The sequence below is a fragment of the Ovis canadensis genome, chromosome 20, assembly GCF_042477335.2.
Source record: "Ovis canadensis isolate MfBH-ARS-UI-01 breed Bighorn chromosome 20, ARS-UI_OviCan_v2, whole genome shotgun sequence".
Taxonomy (NCBI): Eukaryota; Metazoa; Chordata; class Mammalia; order Artiodactyla; family Bovidae; genus Ovis; species Ovis canadensis.
In genome coordinates this window covers 30,714,906-30,729,331 of record NC_091264.1, presented here as the reverse complement: position 1 = coordinate 30,729,331, position 14,426 = coordinate 30,714,906, and the positions used below count along the sequence as shown (strand labels likewise).

The following is a 14,426-nucleotide window of genomic DNA, read 5'->3' as shown; positions in this document are numbered from 1 at the left end:
AAGATTGCCTTTGTATTTGAGTGTCTTCATCTCTCCTGGTTTGTGATGAGGTCCCGGTGTCACTGGTTTGTGAGCTCTCTCGGTCTCCGCCTTTCCTCTGCCCTGTCCCTTTTTGCATACAGCCAGCATCTTGTCACCATGAGTCAGAGAGGCTTTCATTTCCAGGACATCATCAATTCAGAGATGGCTCAGAATACGGGCTTCTTTCCCCTAGTGGCCAGTTGAGTGCAACGTGAAATGAGGGTAATGACATTTCTAAATCAGCCTTACGTAAAAATTAGCTGATACTCAAGAACGAAAACAGCCTTAGAAAATGTAAAGTTACACATTAGTGGTAAGGTCTGTCGTTTAGTATTTTATGATTCTTCCTTTTTTTTTAAGGAATTGTCTTTCTGTAATTCCCGGTCTATGCCGAAATTGCTTTTTCCTTTTATAAAAATTCCTTCCAAAGGAACCAATTTTGAATTGAAAACTAAAGAATACTGAGTGGAAAATGCCGGTTGCAAGCCTTTTTCTAGAAAAATATTTTGCTGAAAGTTTCTCTCTCTCTCTCTCTCTCTCTTTGGGGACCCTTATCGTGCCAGGTTGAAAGAGTGGAGCCTTCCCTAAGACATGGATAGATGCAAACATGTAGGGCGGTTGCGGCTCGCCCAGGACCACTCCATCCTGAACCCGCAGAAGTGGTACTGCCGGGAGTGCGCCACCACCGAGTCGGTGTGGGCTTGTCTCAAGTGCTCGCACGTGGCCTGCGGCCGCTACATCGAAGATCACGCACTCAAACACTTCGAAGAGACCAGACACCCCCTAGCCATGGAGGTCCGGGATCTCTACGTGTTCTGCTACCTGTGCAAGGACTACGTGCTTAACGACAACCCGGAGGGGGACCTGAAGCTGCTGAGAAGCTCCCTCCTGGCGGTCAGGGGCCAGACGCAGGACCCGCCGCTGAGGCGCGGGCGGACGCTGCGGTCCATGGCTGCGGGCGAGGACGCCGTCCCGCCTCAGCGCGCTCCTCAGGGACAGCCGCAGATGCTCACGGCTCTGTGGTACCGGCGCCAGCGCCTGCTGGCCAGGACGCTGCGGCTCTGGTTCGAGAAGACCTCGCGGGGCCAGGCCAAGCTGGAGCAGCGGCGGCGGGAAGAGGCGCTGGAGCGCAAGAAGGAGGCGGCGCGGCAGCGGCGGCGCGAGGTGAAGCGACGGCTGCTGGAGGAGCTGGCCAGCGCCCCTCCGCGCAAAAGCGCGCGCCTGCTGCTGCACGCGCCCCGCACCGCGCCGCCGCGCGTGCCCGCCGCGCGCGCGCCCGCCGGGCCCCGCCCTGCGCCGCGCCGCGCGCCCGCCATGGCGCCTGGCGTCACGGGCCTGCGCAACCTGGGCAATACCTGCTACATGAACTCCATCCTGCAGGTGCTCAGCCACCTGCGCAAGTTCCGCGAGTGCTTTCTGAACCTCGACCCGTCCAAGACGGAGCAGCTGTTCCCCAGGGCCGCCAACGGCAAGGCCCCGCTCTCAGGCAGGCCAGCCAGCAGCTCCGCCACAGAGCTGTCGTCGCCCCGGAGTGACGGGGCCGAGGCCTGCGAGCGCGAGGGCCTCTGCTTGAACGGTGGGACCTCCCTTAGCAGGAGGCTAGAGCTCATTCAGAACAAGGAGCCCAGCTCGAAGCACATCTCCCTCTGCCACGAACTGCACACCCTCTTCCGCGTCATGTGGTCGGGGAAGTGGGCCCTGGTGTCGCCCTTCGCCATGCTTCACTCGGTGTGGAGCCTGATCCCCGCCTTCCGCGGCTACGACCAGCAGGACGCGCAGGAGTTTCTCTGCGAGCTTTTGCACAAAGTGCAGCAGGAACTCGAGTCCGAAGGCACGACACGCCGGATCCTCATCCCCTTCTCCCAGAGGAAGCTCACCAAACAGGTCTTAAAGGTGGTGAACACCATATTTCATGGGCAGCTACTTAGCCAGGTAGGTGTGTGCTCGGCGCAGCCCTGACTGCCCACCACGCTGGAGCCGGGCTGGTGTAGTAGTAGGCTTCCCGTGAGTGCCTTCCCCAAGTTGTTGGCCTAATGAGGATACGTTTGCTGTAACTATGCACAGTGGAGGGCGGCCGCGGTGCCTTTCACAGTACTATGTGAGGGCTTCGTTGGTGAATCTGCCTCCTGTTTTCCAGGCACATTTTTAGTTTAACTTGCCAAATCACTTCACTTTCAGGAAATGTCTTTTAATCTATAATGATGATACAGTAATGTAATATTCTCGTTACAGTTAAGTACCCCTTGCTGGCATCCCATCCCATTTGATCAGCTTTAGGAAATTGAAGAGTTTGCCTATAACCTTGGTTCCATGGTTGTTTGAAAGAGCATCATTCCTTCTAAAGCCTTCCTTCAAATTACAAGGGAGGGAGGTGGCTAGGAAGATGCCAAAGGCCTAAGCAACCCTCCCTCCGGTTCCCCAGTCCTTTTCGTTTCCTTAGCCATGTAAGGATATGAGGGAAGACACAGGTAAGGCTTTGTGAGAACATGCAGAAAGAATTGATAGAGTTTAAAAAGTGGGCAACTTGAGAGATTCAGGTAAAACCTGTGCACTATGCTACTGAGATAGTTAGAATTTTAAAAGAAGGATGAATAGAACGGGAAGAAAAGTTTATTTCAGCTTTTGTATTTCAGCTTGTGAAAAGGGAGTATTTCTCAGCACTTCCTCAACCTCCCTGGGAGTCTGTAGGAAGAAAGGTGCACCTAGGAAGGTTATAGTCCGGGAGGAGGGCAAATCACAAGGTACTTCGAGGGTCTTGGAGCACAGGCATCAGTGTAGGGATGCTGCTAGAAACAAAAGCAAAAAGAGGAAAGCTGGGTTGGATGGAAGGAGTGGAGTCTAGAGGAGGATAGAGTATGAGGATGAGAGAAGCAGACAGGAATCTGCAAATTCTCCATCTCAGACGGATGCCTTGATGACTCCGTGATAACTTCTGTCTGTTATACTGAGGCTCTGAATGGGAGAGAAGAGAGAAAGGGGGGTCGGTAATACTGTCTGTGCTGTGTGGTTTTCCAGTTCCAGCTAGCATCACAGAGATACATACCAGAAGCAATATGCTCTAATTCTCTTAAAAGTTATGTTTATCATTTAAATATGAAATATTGTTTGAAAGCTGTACACTTAGTTTTGGTTGTTATGTGCTAGCAAAAATGAATGTGGGAAGCATGGAAGTTACATAACCTATAAACTAATCTTTTCATCCTAGGTCACTTGTGTATCATGCAATTACAAATCCAATACCATTGAGCCCTTTTGGGATCTGTCCCTGGAGTTCCCTGAACGCTATCACTGCATAGAAAAGGGGTTTGTCCCTTTGAATCAGACAGAGTGCCTGCTCACTGAGATGCTGGCCAAGTTCACAGAGACAGAGGCCCTGGAAGGCAGAATCTACGCTTGTGACCAGTGTAACAGTGAGTCCTGGGGGGAAGGTGTGGGTAACTAGAATATCAATTTAAGGTATTTCAATTGCCCTTTTAGTCAAAAATAACACTGTAATATTGAGTGGTTCTAAAGCATCTTTTAAGGATGTTTTTCCTCCTATTTTCCTGAGAAAAAGCATATGGACATTATATATTAAAAAAAATAAAACCAAACCTAGGAGTTGGATCTCCTTGGACTCCTGCTGTGATTGAAGTTAGTTGTTATCTTGGAAGGCATTTGAAAGTATGGACCTTGAAATGGGGACTCCAAGAATGTATTTAGCTTCATAGGTTATGGGGGTCTTGCTTAAATTCATGAATAGAGTTTGACAGTTCTAATTTAGTCTAAATACAGGTGGCATAGCCTGTTTGAGGGCTATGTATCAGAAAAGTGTGCTTTTATCCTGAATTCAAGTCTGTCAGAAGTGATGCTAAGGGTACATTGAGACCAAGAGAGGAAGTCATATGGTACATTGCTCCATGGCAGCTTCATCATTATTTTCTCATCCCTGAAAAGTTCACATCTCAGAAGGGTCAGAGGAAGTATTTCTCTATCATGGCTTTAATTGTAAAGTGGAATTTTTTCCATATGGTTCTGAGAGCACCTTATGCATCCCCCAACCCTGTGTCTTGCCACATTAACAATGCTTTTGCTAACCCAGCATGTACACCGGAAATGCAGAGCAAATACTTTGAAACTGATGTTTGGGGGTTTTGGCATATAGAGATTTGGAAACTAAGATGAATGGATTGTGCAGAGATCTGAGAACAATGTGCAGCCATATTATAGTTCACACTATAAATTTTGGTTTGGGAATAACAATTTTATGGTAGCCCTTTAATATTTTTGCATATGGCTTTTAAAGTAGTGAATTGTGGGAAACCTGTTCTCTCTGAAGAATCAAGTCAAAAATCAAAAGTCACACTTCTGATGCCATTTTAAAACAAAATGTGAAATCCTGTACTTGGTTAAGCATAAACTCATCTATCCTGTTACATAGAGATATATAAAGGCAGTGATTTAAATTGTCTTATTAGGACAGTATGTAATTTTTTTCCTTTTTAAAATAGTGAGTCATGAAGTTTTATACTTGTAGGAAACAGAAAGATGTTAACAGCCTTAAGTCTATCATTCTCGGACCTGATAGATTAGGCAAGAAACACTTTTATTTATTTTTGCAAGAAAGGATTGTTTTTTCTGGTTGTCAGATGTGCCCATTTATCAGTATCTCTGTAGACAGGTTCAAATAGCAAGGAAGGAAAGCTATAGTGAAGGGATGAGATGCACCGATCTGTTGCTTGTGAAAGTTTCAAAACTATCAGTCTTTCACCTCTTTGTATAGCCAGCTTAATCAAATGGGAGACAGAACTGATCAGTCTTAACTGAATCAGTGATTTTTCTTCGTGAATTTCATTTGAGAGAAACAAAGCCAGATTCTATATTGTCTTCATTTTAGCTCACATACTCCCTCTGCTGAGAGCAGCAGTCACTGCCAGGATTCCCAGGCAGAGAGCTGCAGTAATATTCAAAAATCTGCTGGTGAACAGGAATGTAAAATAAGGCCAGGCCCCTCTTTGAATTCTCTTTCTGCTCATGCCCTCACATACCATGACTGCCAGCCCTAGTAAAAGCTGCAATCTAGTTGCTGCAATCTATCATGAGAAGCAACAGCTCCACAACCTATTGTCAGAGAAAGCTCCATGATACGTCATCTGCCTGTGATTTGCTACTTTTCACAAGCGGTACAGACAGGACTTCGAATCAGATGCCAGGCTCCTCAGACACTGAGACCATGATATCAACAGCTCAGAGACAATTAGCAGACACCACAGTGGACCATGAATTTTATATTCCCGTCCATTCACTGACTGAATTAATATAACAGAGCAGTCATCAGTAAATGGTTATAGAGAAGGCTTCTGATGGAAATTAAGAGAACTTCATTTCTGTTTTCCTTGCTGTAATTTAGAAATGCATTTCACCCACAATTCAGTATCTTTAGAAACAAAATTGGAGTCCTGAGCATTGGTTTTGTTTTGAATGGGGTGTATGTAGCCAATGGCCAGCCTTGTTCTGCATGTCTAGCAGTGCTGTTACCAAGAAACATGTTTCAGAAAATAAGTATGACATAAAAATACAAAACCAGTGAAGTTTCTTTTCTAAATATTTGTATAGGCCACAAGCAAGTCACATGGGAGAAAAAATCTCTTTAAATACACTGTCCTTTGGTAATCCTGTGCCTCTTGCATGCATGCATGCTCAAACACTAAGTCGTATCTGACTCTTTGCGACCCCATGGACTGTAGCCCACCAGGCTCCTCTGTCCATGGGATTTCCCAGGCAGAAGTACTGGAGTGGGCTGCCATGTCTTCTTCCAGGGTATCTTTCCAACCCAGGGATCGAACCTGCATCTCCTGCCTTGGCAGGCAGATTGTTTAGCACTGAACCACCTGGGAAACCCCCTGTGTCCTCTTACCTTTTCCCTAAACCTGAGATACATGCATTATCCCCCATTTCACAGGAAAGGAAACTGAGATTCCTTTCAAGTGGTGGGAAGGACAAAGGATGCACCTTACAACTGCATCAGCCTTCTTTAAGCAGCCATCCCCCGAGAGCCACACAGTCATTTCTCTCATCTCAGCCAGAACTTCCGTGGCCATACCACGTGGGCATGTGAGGCTGGGAAATGCAGCCTTAGAGAGGATCACATTGCTCCCCAAATAAAACTGAGGTTGAAGTACTGAGACACTAGGAGAATGCATATTGGGTGGCAAGTCACTGTCTCTGCATGGCTCGGAAAGAATGAGTCTCCTCACGATCCATGTCTTATACCTTCCCAAACCATCTAGGCAAACGACGAAAATCCAATCCAAAACCCCTTGTTCTGAGTGAAGCTAGAAAGCAGTTAATGATCTACAGACTACCTCAGGTCCTCCGGCTGCACCTTAAAAGATTCAGGTGAGCTTGCTCTGGGGCATCCCAGGTGTCTGTGAGCTGTGGCAATAGCTACTTCAAAGGCTTTGGTGAGGGCAGATGTCTTTGGTGTTGCGGGGAGAAGCCTGCTTCCTGGAGTCCTTAGGCTTTCCATGGAGTATATGGTTCCTGCCCAGTGAGGCAAGTGGATGTTGGGGGTCAGGACGGGGCTTCTGCCCTCACAGCCCTATTAAATCAGCTAGGCTGCAGTGGGTGTCTGTGCTTGAAGATTTAATAGCCTCACTTGGGCTTATATAGAGCCATCTTCAGAATAAAGTATGAGATAATCTGTGAAAAGAAGGGTAGGAAGTAAACTATAAAGAGTATTGCCTGGATTGCTTGTTTAGGGATTTCTAGTTTCAGAGAACATCTGAATGTTCACAGGAAATATATGTGAACACTGAGTACTCCTACCTTGCTGTGAAAACCAAATCCAGGTTAAGTTTTCTCCACTTCTATTTTACCTACCTCTGCCTATGATCACACATGCCATTTCTTACTGGTAAGAAGTTCATATCCATGTTACAGGTGGTCTGGCCGTAATCACCGAGAGAAGATTGGGGTCCATGTCGTCTTTGACCAGGTATTAACCATGGAACCTTACTGCTGCAGGGACATGCTCTCCTCTCTTGACAAAGAGACCTTTGCCTATGATCTCTCCGCAGTGGTCATGCATCACGGGAAAGGGTTTGGCTCAGGACACTACACAGCCTATTGCTACAACACAGAGGGAGGTGCGTGCGCTTTACTCTGTGGGGTGGGGGACACCAAAAAGGGTTGGTTTGTCCACATTTCATTCCTCTCCTTTTTATTTAATCTGTAGGGGGATATTACATACATTGAAATCCAGTGGAAAGAATTATGAAAGATGGATTCAAATTTTGAATATATCACTAAGTGACAACATATAACTCTTCTAAGAATTGACAGGAACTAACATGTAAAAGTGCTGAGCGTGGTGCCTAGCACATAATGGTCAGTTAATGCTAGAGGTTATAGCTGTTGTTAATACTTCTGCTGCAGACCTCTTTCCTTCTTGGTTTTGCATAAACAGTATGACCTAGCTATGTCGTGGTCATATTCATACTATATGAGTCTCACTAGCATCAGCCCATAGTAAAGCTGAGGACACTTTCTGAGCACTTACAATACTATGTCCTGATCACCTCCCTTAACATGGGAGGTGTGAGGATCCAAGGGCCCTTCCCAAGGAGCTTTCTTTCAGTCCTTGTCCCCCAGAGCAGAGCCTCCCAGCTACTGTGCTAAGGCAGGTGGGTTGTGGATGTGTTTTTAATAGTTTACCCATCTTGAACCCCTCAGCCCTTGGGGTGGCTACCAGAGTGAGCTGTGAAAAATAACTTTATTCCTTCTAAGTTTTCCTTTCCTTCCATACCTTTATCTATGTACATTTCCCCTCTCCTCCCCATTTTTTTCACATCTCTTAGCCCCCAGTCTGTCTTCGTAGAAGTCCCTAATGGGCAGTGAAAAAGCCTGAATGAAATGAGGACAAAAATTAGTCAGTACTGTAAGCAGTATTGTGGTGGGGCTTGTGGGGCTAAAACCAATGGTTTCATTTACTTATCTCTTCCTCCACCACCACCAATCAAAGGTTGGATCTATTCAGAACTTCTCTGTCCCTTTTTTCATCTCCTCGTTTGCCTGCTGATTGAAATTTAAGTTGGGTAGTCATATTCTCTCTTTCTTTCATTTGGTTTCCTAGGTTTTTGGGTCCACTGCAATGACTCAAAGCTGAATGTATGCAGTGTCGAGGAAGTGTGCAAAACTCAAGCCTACATCCTTTTTTACACTCAAAGAACAGTTCAGGGCAATGCAAGAATCTCAGCAACCCAACTCCAAACTCAGGTGCATTCCAGCAACAACGATGAGGGCAGACCACGGACCTTCCCCTGAATGGGAAGCACATTATCAAGGACTGACTTGCTTTTAAACTCTTGGTATTGGTACATCTTTCCTCTTACAGGAAATAAGGTTTACTACAGGAACAGATTACTAGGTTTGCCTCACTGGGTCTAGAGCAGAAGGTGCTGGGTGACTAGTATCTATCACAAAATCTGTAGTCACTTTCTTTTAAATGGGTTTAGAAAATTCCCTCCTTTGGTAAAGCAAATCAAAAGGAGTAACTTCTATGAAGACTCTTTCAACAGTTGCTTCTGAATATAGAGGGATTTGGGTGGAGGAAAGAGGGAGTGAGTTGGTCATATCCAGCTGTGTTTTCTTCCTATTATGTGATTCCCCTGCTAATCGCGACCCCTTGCAGCACCGGAAGAGCCTCCTGACGTGAGCAGCCTTCGGCAGAGCACTGCAGAGCAAGGAGGGGCCCTGGGCTGGCAGCTTGCTGGACAGGATTGGTTCCAAGGCGGGAGGTGAAGTCAGGACTTTTTCCTACAGAGGAAGTAGTCCTCAAGGGTTGAAAATTTAGAGACTTCCTTTTTTAGGAGATAGCAGTTGAAGAATGGAAGGAGGTGCATGGAGCAAATTTCTTCATGAAAAATGGGAGGTTTTTCATGTCATATTCTACCTGGCTGCTGCTGTCATTTAATCATTCCACATCTTCTGAGATGGCACGAACATCCCTTCATTCTAAAGAAGGAGCAGTTCACATGGGGAAGCAAGAAACTGGTACATGGCATGCTCTTTGTGGCATGCTGAGCCTGAGTTCACTCCTGGATACTCAGTTCTGTAGCAAACTCCTGGTTCGGGTCTAGGGCAAGCTCGTAGTTTGGTTTAAACTGGTCTTTTTAGGTCAGGTTTCTGAGGCTTTCTCAGAACTCAAGAGGGTGGGGGTGGGGGAGCCAGTGGTCCAGGGCTTATCGAAATGCCTGTCCCCCGTTCTCATCTTGGTGCAGCATGCAGCTTCTCTTAACCTGCAGTTTATTTCCTTTTCACAAGGTGTGGGAGCTTTGGCTTTTCGAAGGCTTAGGACTCTTCCTCCTGTATGTCTGAACAGTTTATTGCTGAGAGCCCTGGCTGGTTTCCTCCAAAATCTGCTAATCCCTACTATTTCTTTACCCACCCACCTTCAGTCCATCAGAGAAAAACAAGTGTCCTGTCCATCACTTCAGTGCTAGTAAGATATATCTTTCTTTTTTAAACTGGGTCGGTTTCTAACTGGCATGAAATTGCCCATATGGAAGCCCTCTGCCCTGTCAGGCACCACTGAATTTCCCTCCTCGGTCCTTCACTTTGACTCACTAGTAACAGTGAATGCATACTGCCGCTCTCACTGTGGGAGTGCCACAGCACCTCAGCCTGTCACTCAAAATGCTCATCTTTTGACTATGTCATATTAACATTCAGTTCAGGTAGAAGTACAGATGTCACCTGAAGGGAGTAGATGTGAAGGAAGTTTGGGGAGGGGTGGGAAGTTGGCAAACAAGAGGCTAATGGGGTGTAGCTTTAGCAATGTTGAAAGACCACATTTCCCAAGCAGATCTGTATAGTATTTGCTGTTGACCTCTTTTGAGATGAATTCTCCCATAGGACCTACCAGACAGCACTGAGATTTGGAGGAAATCAGACAGAAGATGACTCACCGTGATAAAGAAAGGGAGTGACTATACTTTAAATTAAACTTGCTTTTTCCAACACTGTGAGGTTTCTGTAATATTTAGCTTTTATTTGGAAGCGATAGCGTATGGCATTTTTTATGCTATTTGGTTTATATTTTCTACTGCAGGCTTCTTTGTACAAGCTTGGCCCGGGCTTACCCTCACCTGGACACTGTTTTAAAGTGTCACAGCCACCCATGCTGCCAGAGGCTCTGATAACAAGACTGTAGTCTCTAGATCCACATTTTTAAGTTGGTATGATTGGTGATGACCTTTTGTGGCAAGAGAAAAGCGCACTGACTTAAAAAAAAAGTAAAAAGGGAAGGAAAATATAAATTGTGCCTCATCTTTCACTGAATGCTATATTTATTATTCTAGAAAAAGAGAACTGACAAACAGAGAAGTACTATACAGCATCCACTAAATCCCTCAGGCTGTCCCGGGGGGAATAAGAAAAATAAACATCTCATGGAAAATTAAAACATCTTCAAATTTAATTTTTAAAAAGTTTTATACCAAAAGTTAAGAATTAAGCAGACTAAGGACTTTGTATTAATAGGGTAAGTGCTTCAAATTAATAAAATCACTTAAAGTGAGTTGGAACAGAAACCAATATCAGAGTCCTCAAAGTGCTGCACACACTTGAAGGTGCCCCTGCAGCCAGACACCTCAGGTACCCAGAGGCAGCAGCAATAGACGCTGTTGAGAAGTTAGTATTTATGGAGATTTTTATTAAAGAAAAGAATTTCCTGATGCATAAGCCAATGGCTGTTGTGAGGGAAATGTCCTTTTGCCTTTAATTTATTTACATACTGAAGTAGATGAATTTCTTAGTTGCATCTTACTTTAAGTCAAAACATTGTAAAGAAGAAAATAAGAACCAGGTGGAAGTCGACTAGATGCTGCCAAATCAAATCCAAGATCTCCTAACTGAACCTTACGGGCCTGCTTCTCTCCCAGACAAGTAGTTATAGCCCTGTTCTAGGAACCCTTTGTAGTTGGCTGGTGTGTTTACTTCCTGCTGTAGCCAGCCAAGATGAATGCAACCTGGCCCTCAAAATTTTACCTCAATCTAGCTTGACCCTCATACTTGTGGTTGCCTCAGAGACAAGCATTCATGCTAGTGTTAACAAAAAAATTAGGAATGCCCTCAATGGCTAGGAACTGAAGCTCTTATTCAAGATGGCAGGCCTCTTGCCTGCTTTGATCCAGTCCCTCTCAGGCTGACGGGGACAGTGACGCACTGTAAAGAATTTCCAGATGTCTCTTAAATGTCATGAATAAAATTGGGAACTATAAAAGTGTTAATGTGTCCTATGGACTCAATAGCAGAGTTTATTTTTGTTTTTAATGTCAAGGTTTCTAGAGTCAATGATTCTGAGTTTTCCACTCTGGCTATGATTACACTTCCATCCAAGTGTAAGCACTGATGAGGTGGGTTGGCAGGCAGTGGGGCACAGCCCTAGCCAGGTCCCAGCATAAACGTGAGAGGTTGACAGTAGTACAGAATGAAAACTTGGTTGGGTGGGGGTGGGGGGGGTGGGGGAGTGGGATATGGGTGGGCAGGGAGGGAGAAAGGGAGTTTGTTTTACGTACTGATAAAGCTTTGTGAACTGATTTTATACAATTCATAAAATTTGGTGCCTTGTACCTAATTATGGTTTGCATGGGATTGAAAAGATTAAGGGAAAGGATTCTTGTCATTTCAAGTGGCAAATGGGTCTGTATAGTGTAAAGGACATTTGGTATCACTTTTTAAAAACATTTCATATCTTATGTGTGTGAAAGCAAATTATTACCAGCAAGTTCTGAAAATTCTACTGTAATGTCCAAAATCTTTGTGTTTGATTATTCATCGGTGTCTCCTTTTCAAGGCAAACTATATACCCTATTCTTTTTTACCACCCCTTATATTCCGAACATTAACTCAGGCCTTTTTAAAATCAGGCTGGGAGGGCTTCCCCTTCCTAAACATATAATATATCCCTATCTGAAGTTTTATCTTTTAAGTGGAAGGGTTACTTTTCCAGCTGGTTGGGAGAGCACAAATGTTCAGAAAAAGGTATTTAGTTTGTCTAATACTAGGCAACATATAGTGCAAGTCAAACAAAAACCGTTCCTCCTGAAGTGGCACCTTCATTAGTTCTGAAGTTCTTCTGCACAAAGTTTCAGGAAGCAGTATAAAACACAATCCCCTACATGTGAACCTTTAGATTGTAAGGCAAGCCAGTGCACTGTGTAATATGCAAACAAGAAGGCTCAAGAACCTGTCCCAGCAACCCAGTCCCACTGATGGGGACGAGACTGAGTAGCTGTGGCCAAGAAGACCCGGCCTGCTCACCTGCAGGGCTATAAACAGCGTGTTCCTTTTACTCCCACCTTAGGGTTTCCACTGAGCTCCTGAGTCTTCACCAAAGGGTGTTTAAAAAGCTTACTCAAAGCACACTTGATAATTGGGTCCCTCAGCCTAATGACTGGCCTAATTAGGTGAGGAGGTTCTATCTGTGGAATAAAACCTCTCATGGCCACTTTTTTTTTCCTTACCAGGTAAGTATGCATCTCCCTGGTGGTTGATTTTTTTGAAGTTAGCACTAAAATTGAAAAGCGCCTTCTAAATATGACTGTGAGTTTAGTTTTTATCTTCCATATTTAAATTAACCATTTTCTTGGTCTAGGACTTTAACCACTGTGTATTCAACCCAAACACTGTTCTAAGCACACCTCAGTCACTAGAGCACTGAAGTGAATGGTCATTTTGTGGACTGTTTCCATACTAACTTCTGCTGGCATGTTTCTATTTCAGATCTAACTAGGTAGTGTAGGAGATTTTCCCATAGTGTTAACTAGCCTGGGCTAAACACCTCATGACAGGATGTAAAACACTTCCCTTGAGGAACAATGTTGTGTTGAAATGGTAAAAGCCAGGGTTTTCATTTACAGAATTCATAATTATCCATCAAAATTTGGTGTAGATTTGGTAGCTTTAACCTGCTAAATTCTTATCGCTTTCAGGAATTAAGCCAGTTGAAATGAAACTTTACCTTATCAGCTTATGGCTTTATAAACCAACAGCAACACTGTTACTTGAAGCTAAGACATCACATTTTAAGTGAAACTTGAATTACACTTTTGGAAGCTGCCATGTCTTTAATTTTGGCCATGTTTTGAATTTTACCTTTGAAAATTGCTATCAAATAGAACTTTTCACAGTTATGAGTAGCTCAGGTAGCAGACTTCAAGGATGTAAGTTTCACTGCTATAAAGAACAACAGGTGCTGGTATTTCTAGGCTTAGCAGTGGTCTGATACAGGCTGACGGGGCTTAAAAGTTTCCTTCCTGGTCACCATTTGGGGGGTGATAGCTTCAAACCCAAGCCTTACTTAATGTATGTTACTTTTCCTCATCTTAACAGCCTAGTAAGATATAAACTTGCCAGAGCATCTGTGATCACTATGTAGATTCTTAAAAGGATCCTGACATCATGTTAAGCCAGCCACAGGCCTCAATTCATACAGGCTCAAACTCCTTCCTCCTAATAGCTGGGACCTCCCTGATTAGAGCTCATTAAGAAAATGGTGCTTTTCTTTAACATATAAAAAACCTAAGTCTCTAACAGCTTTCTTAGCCAGATTTATGCCAGCAGGGTCAAGGAGGGACCATTTTATTCTATTTACCTTTAGTGAACAGACTGCTAGAGATAACGCCTAACTTAAAATTAGGCCACTGTGGTGTATTTATACTGACCCTCCTTCCCAATTCTTATCCTTTAATCCCATACCAGTTACAGAGACTTGGCACAAAAAAGTAGTATGTATATTTTTTAAACACCTAGTAGAGCAAATCAACTAGAAAAAATTGCCAAGGGGAGCCTGGCTGTATGTCCACACCTTCATCATTCTTTCCATGCCAGTTCCTTACATACTCCATTTCCAAAGAACCCCAAACTCCTGGACAGTGGCACTACCCTGAATTTTAGGGTCAGAAAATATCTCTTACCTTGTGAAGGAAGCAGCTTCCTCAAGCAGTGCTGCTTCAGAGCCCACTGCCCAGGCTTACTCACACCTTGCCTCCACCTGCACATTACTGCCCTCGAATCCCACTGTATTATAGCAACAATGCCTCCCTGGTGCCTGGAAAACCCACCTGGTGCACTAAAATGCTATGCAACACCAAATGGCTTCTTCCCATAGTACTGCTCAAAAATGGAAATTCCTCAAGAATAAGCTATTACCTATGCTAACATCACTGTATGGTGGCTACAGTTTCCATTTCTTTTTTTCTTTTACTATGAAACAAACCATCTGTTAAAATCCATGTTTGGGACTTGTTCCTGTCTCTCTCGAGTGTGAAATATAAATCATGTTTTTATGATTTTTGTAAATCTTGACTTTTTACACCTTGTTTTTGTAAGCTGAAGTTTTCTTATTAAAAGAATAAAATATC

General features: G+C 44.3%; 1 protein-coding gene across 11 annotated transcripts in view; it reads left to right on the top strand.

Annotated features, from left to right (window-relative positions):
* USP49 (ubiquitin specific peptidase 49) overlaps positions 1-11,287 on the top strand; it is an 80,864-nt gene extending 69,577 nt beyond the window's left edge. For 8 of the 11 annotated variants that reach the window (XM_069564416.1, XM_069564423.1, XM_069564421.1 and 5 more), the window contains 5 exons: positions 585-1,953; positions 3,227-3,431; positions 6,291-6,399; positions 6,943-7,148; positions 8,135-11,287. In XM_069564416.1, the coding sequence (XP_069420517.1) occupies positions 613-1,953; positions 3,227-3,431; positions 6,291-6,399; positions 6,943-7,148; positions 8,135-8,325 (2,052 nt within the window). In that variant the 5' untranslated portion in view covers positions 585-612 and the 3' untranslated portion in view covers positions 8,326-11,287. The remainder of the gene's footprint in view (positions 1-584; positions 1,954-3,226; positions 3,432-6,290; positions 6,400-6,942; positions 7,149-8,134) is intronic. The other 3 variants (XM_069564427.1, XM_069564424.1, XM_069564426.1) reach the window with 1 other exon arrangement.
* Positions 11,288-14,426: the final 3,139 nt, after the last annotated feature.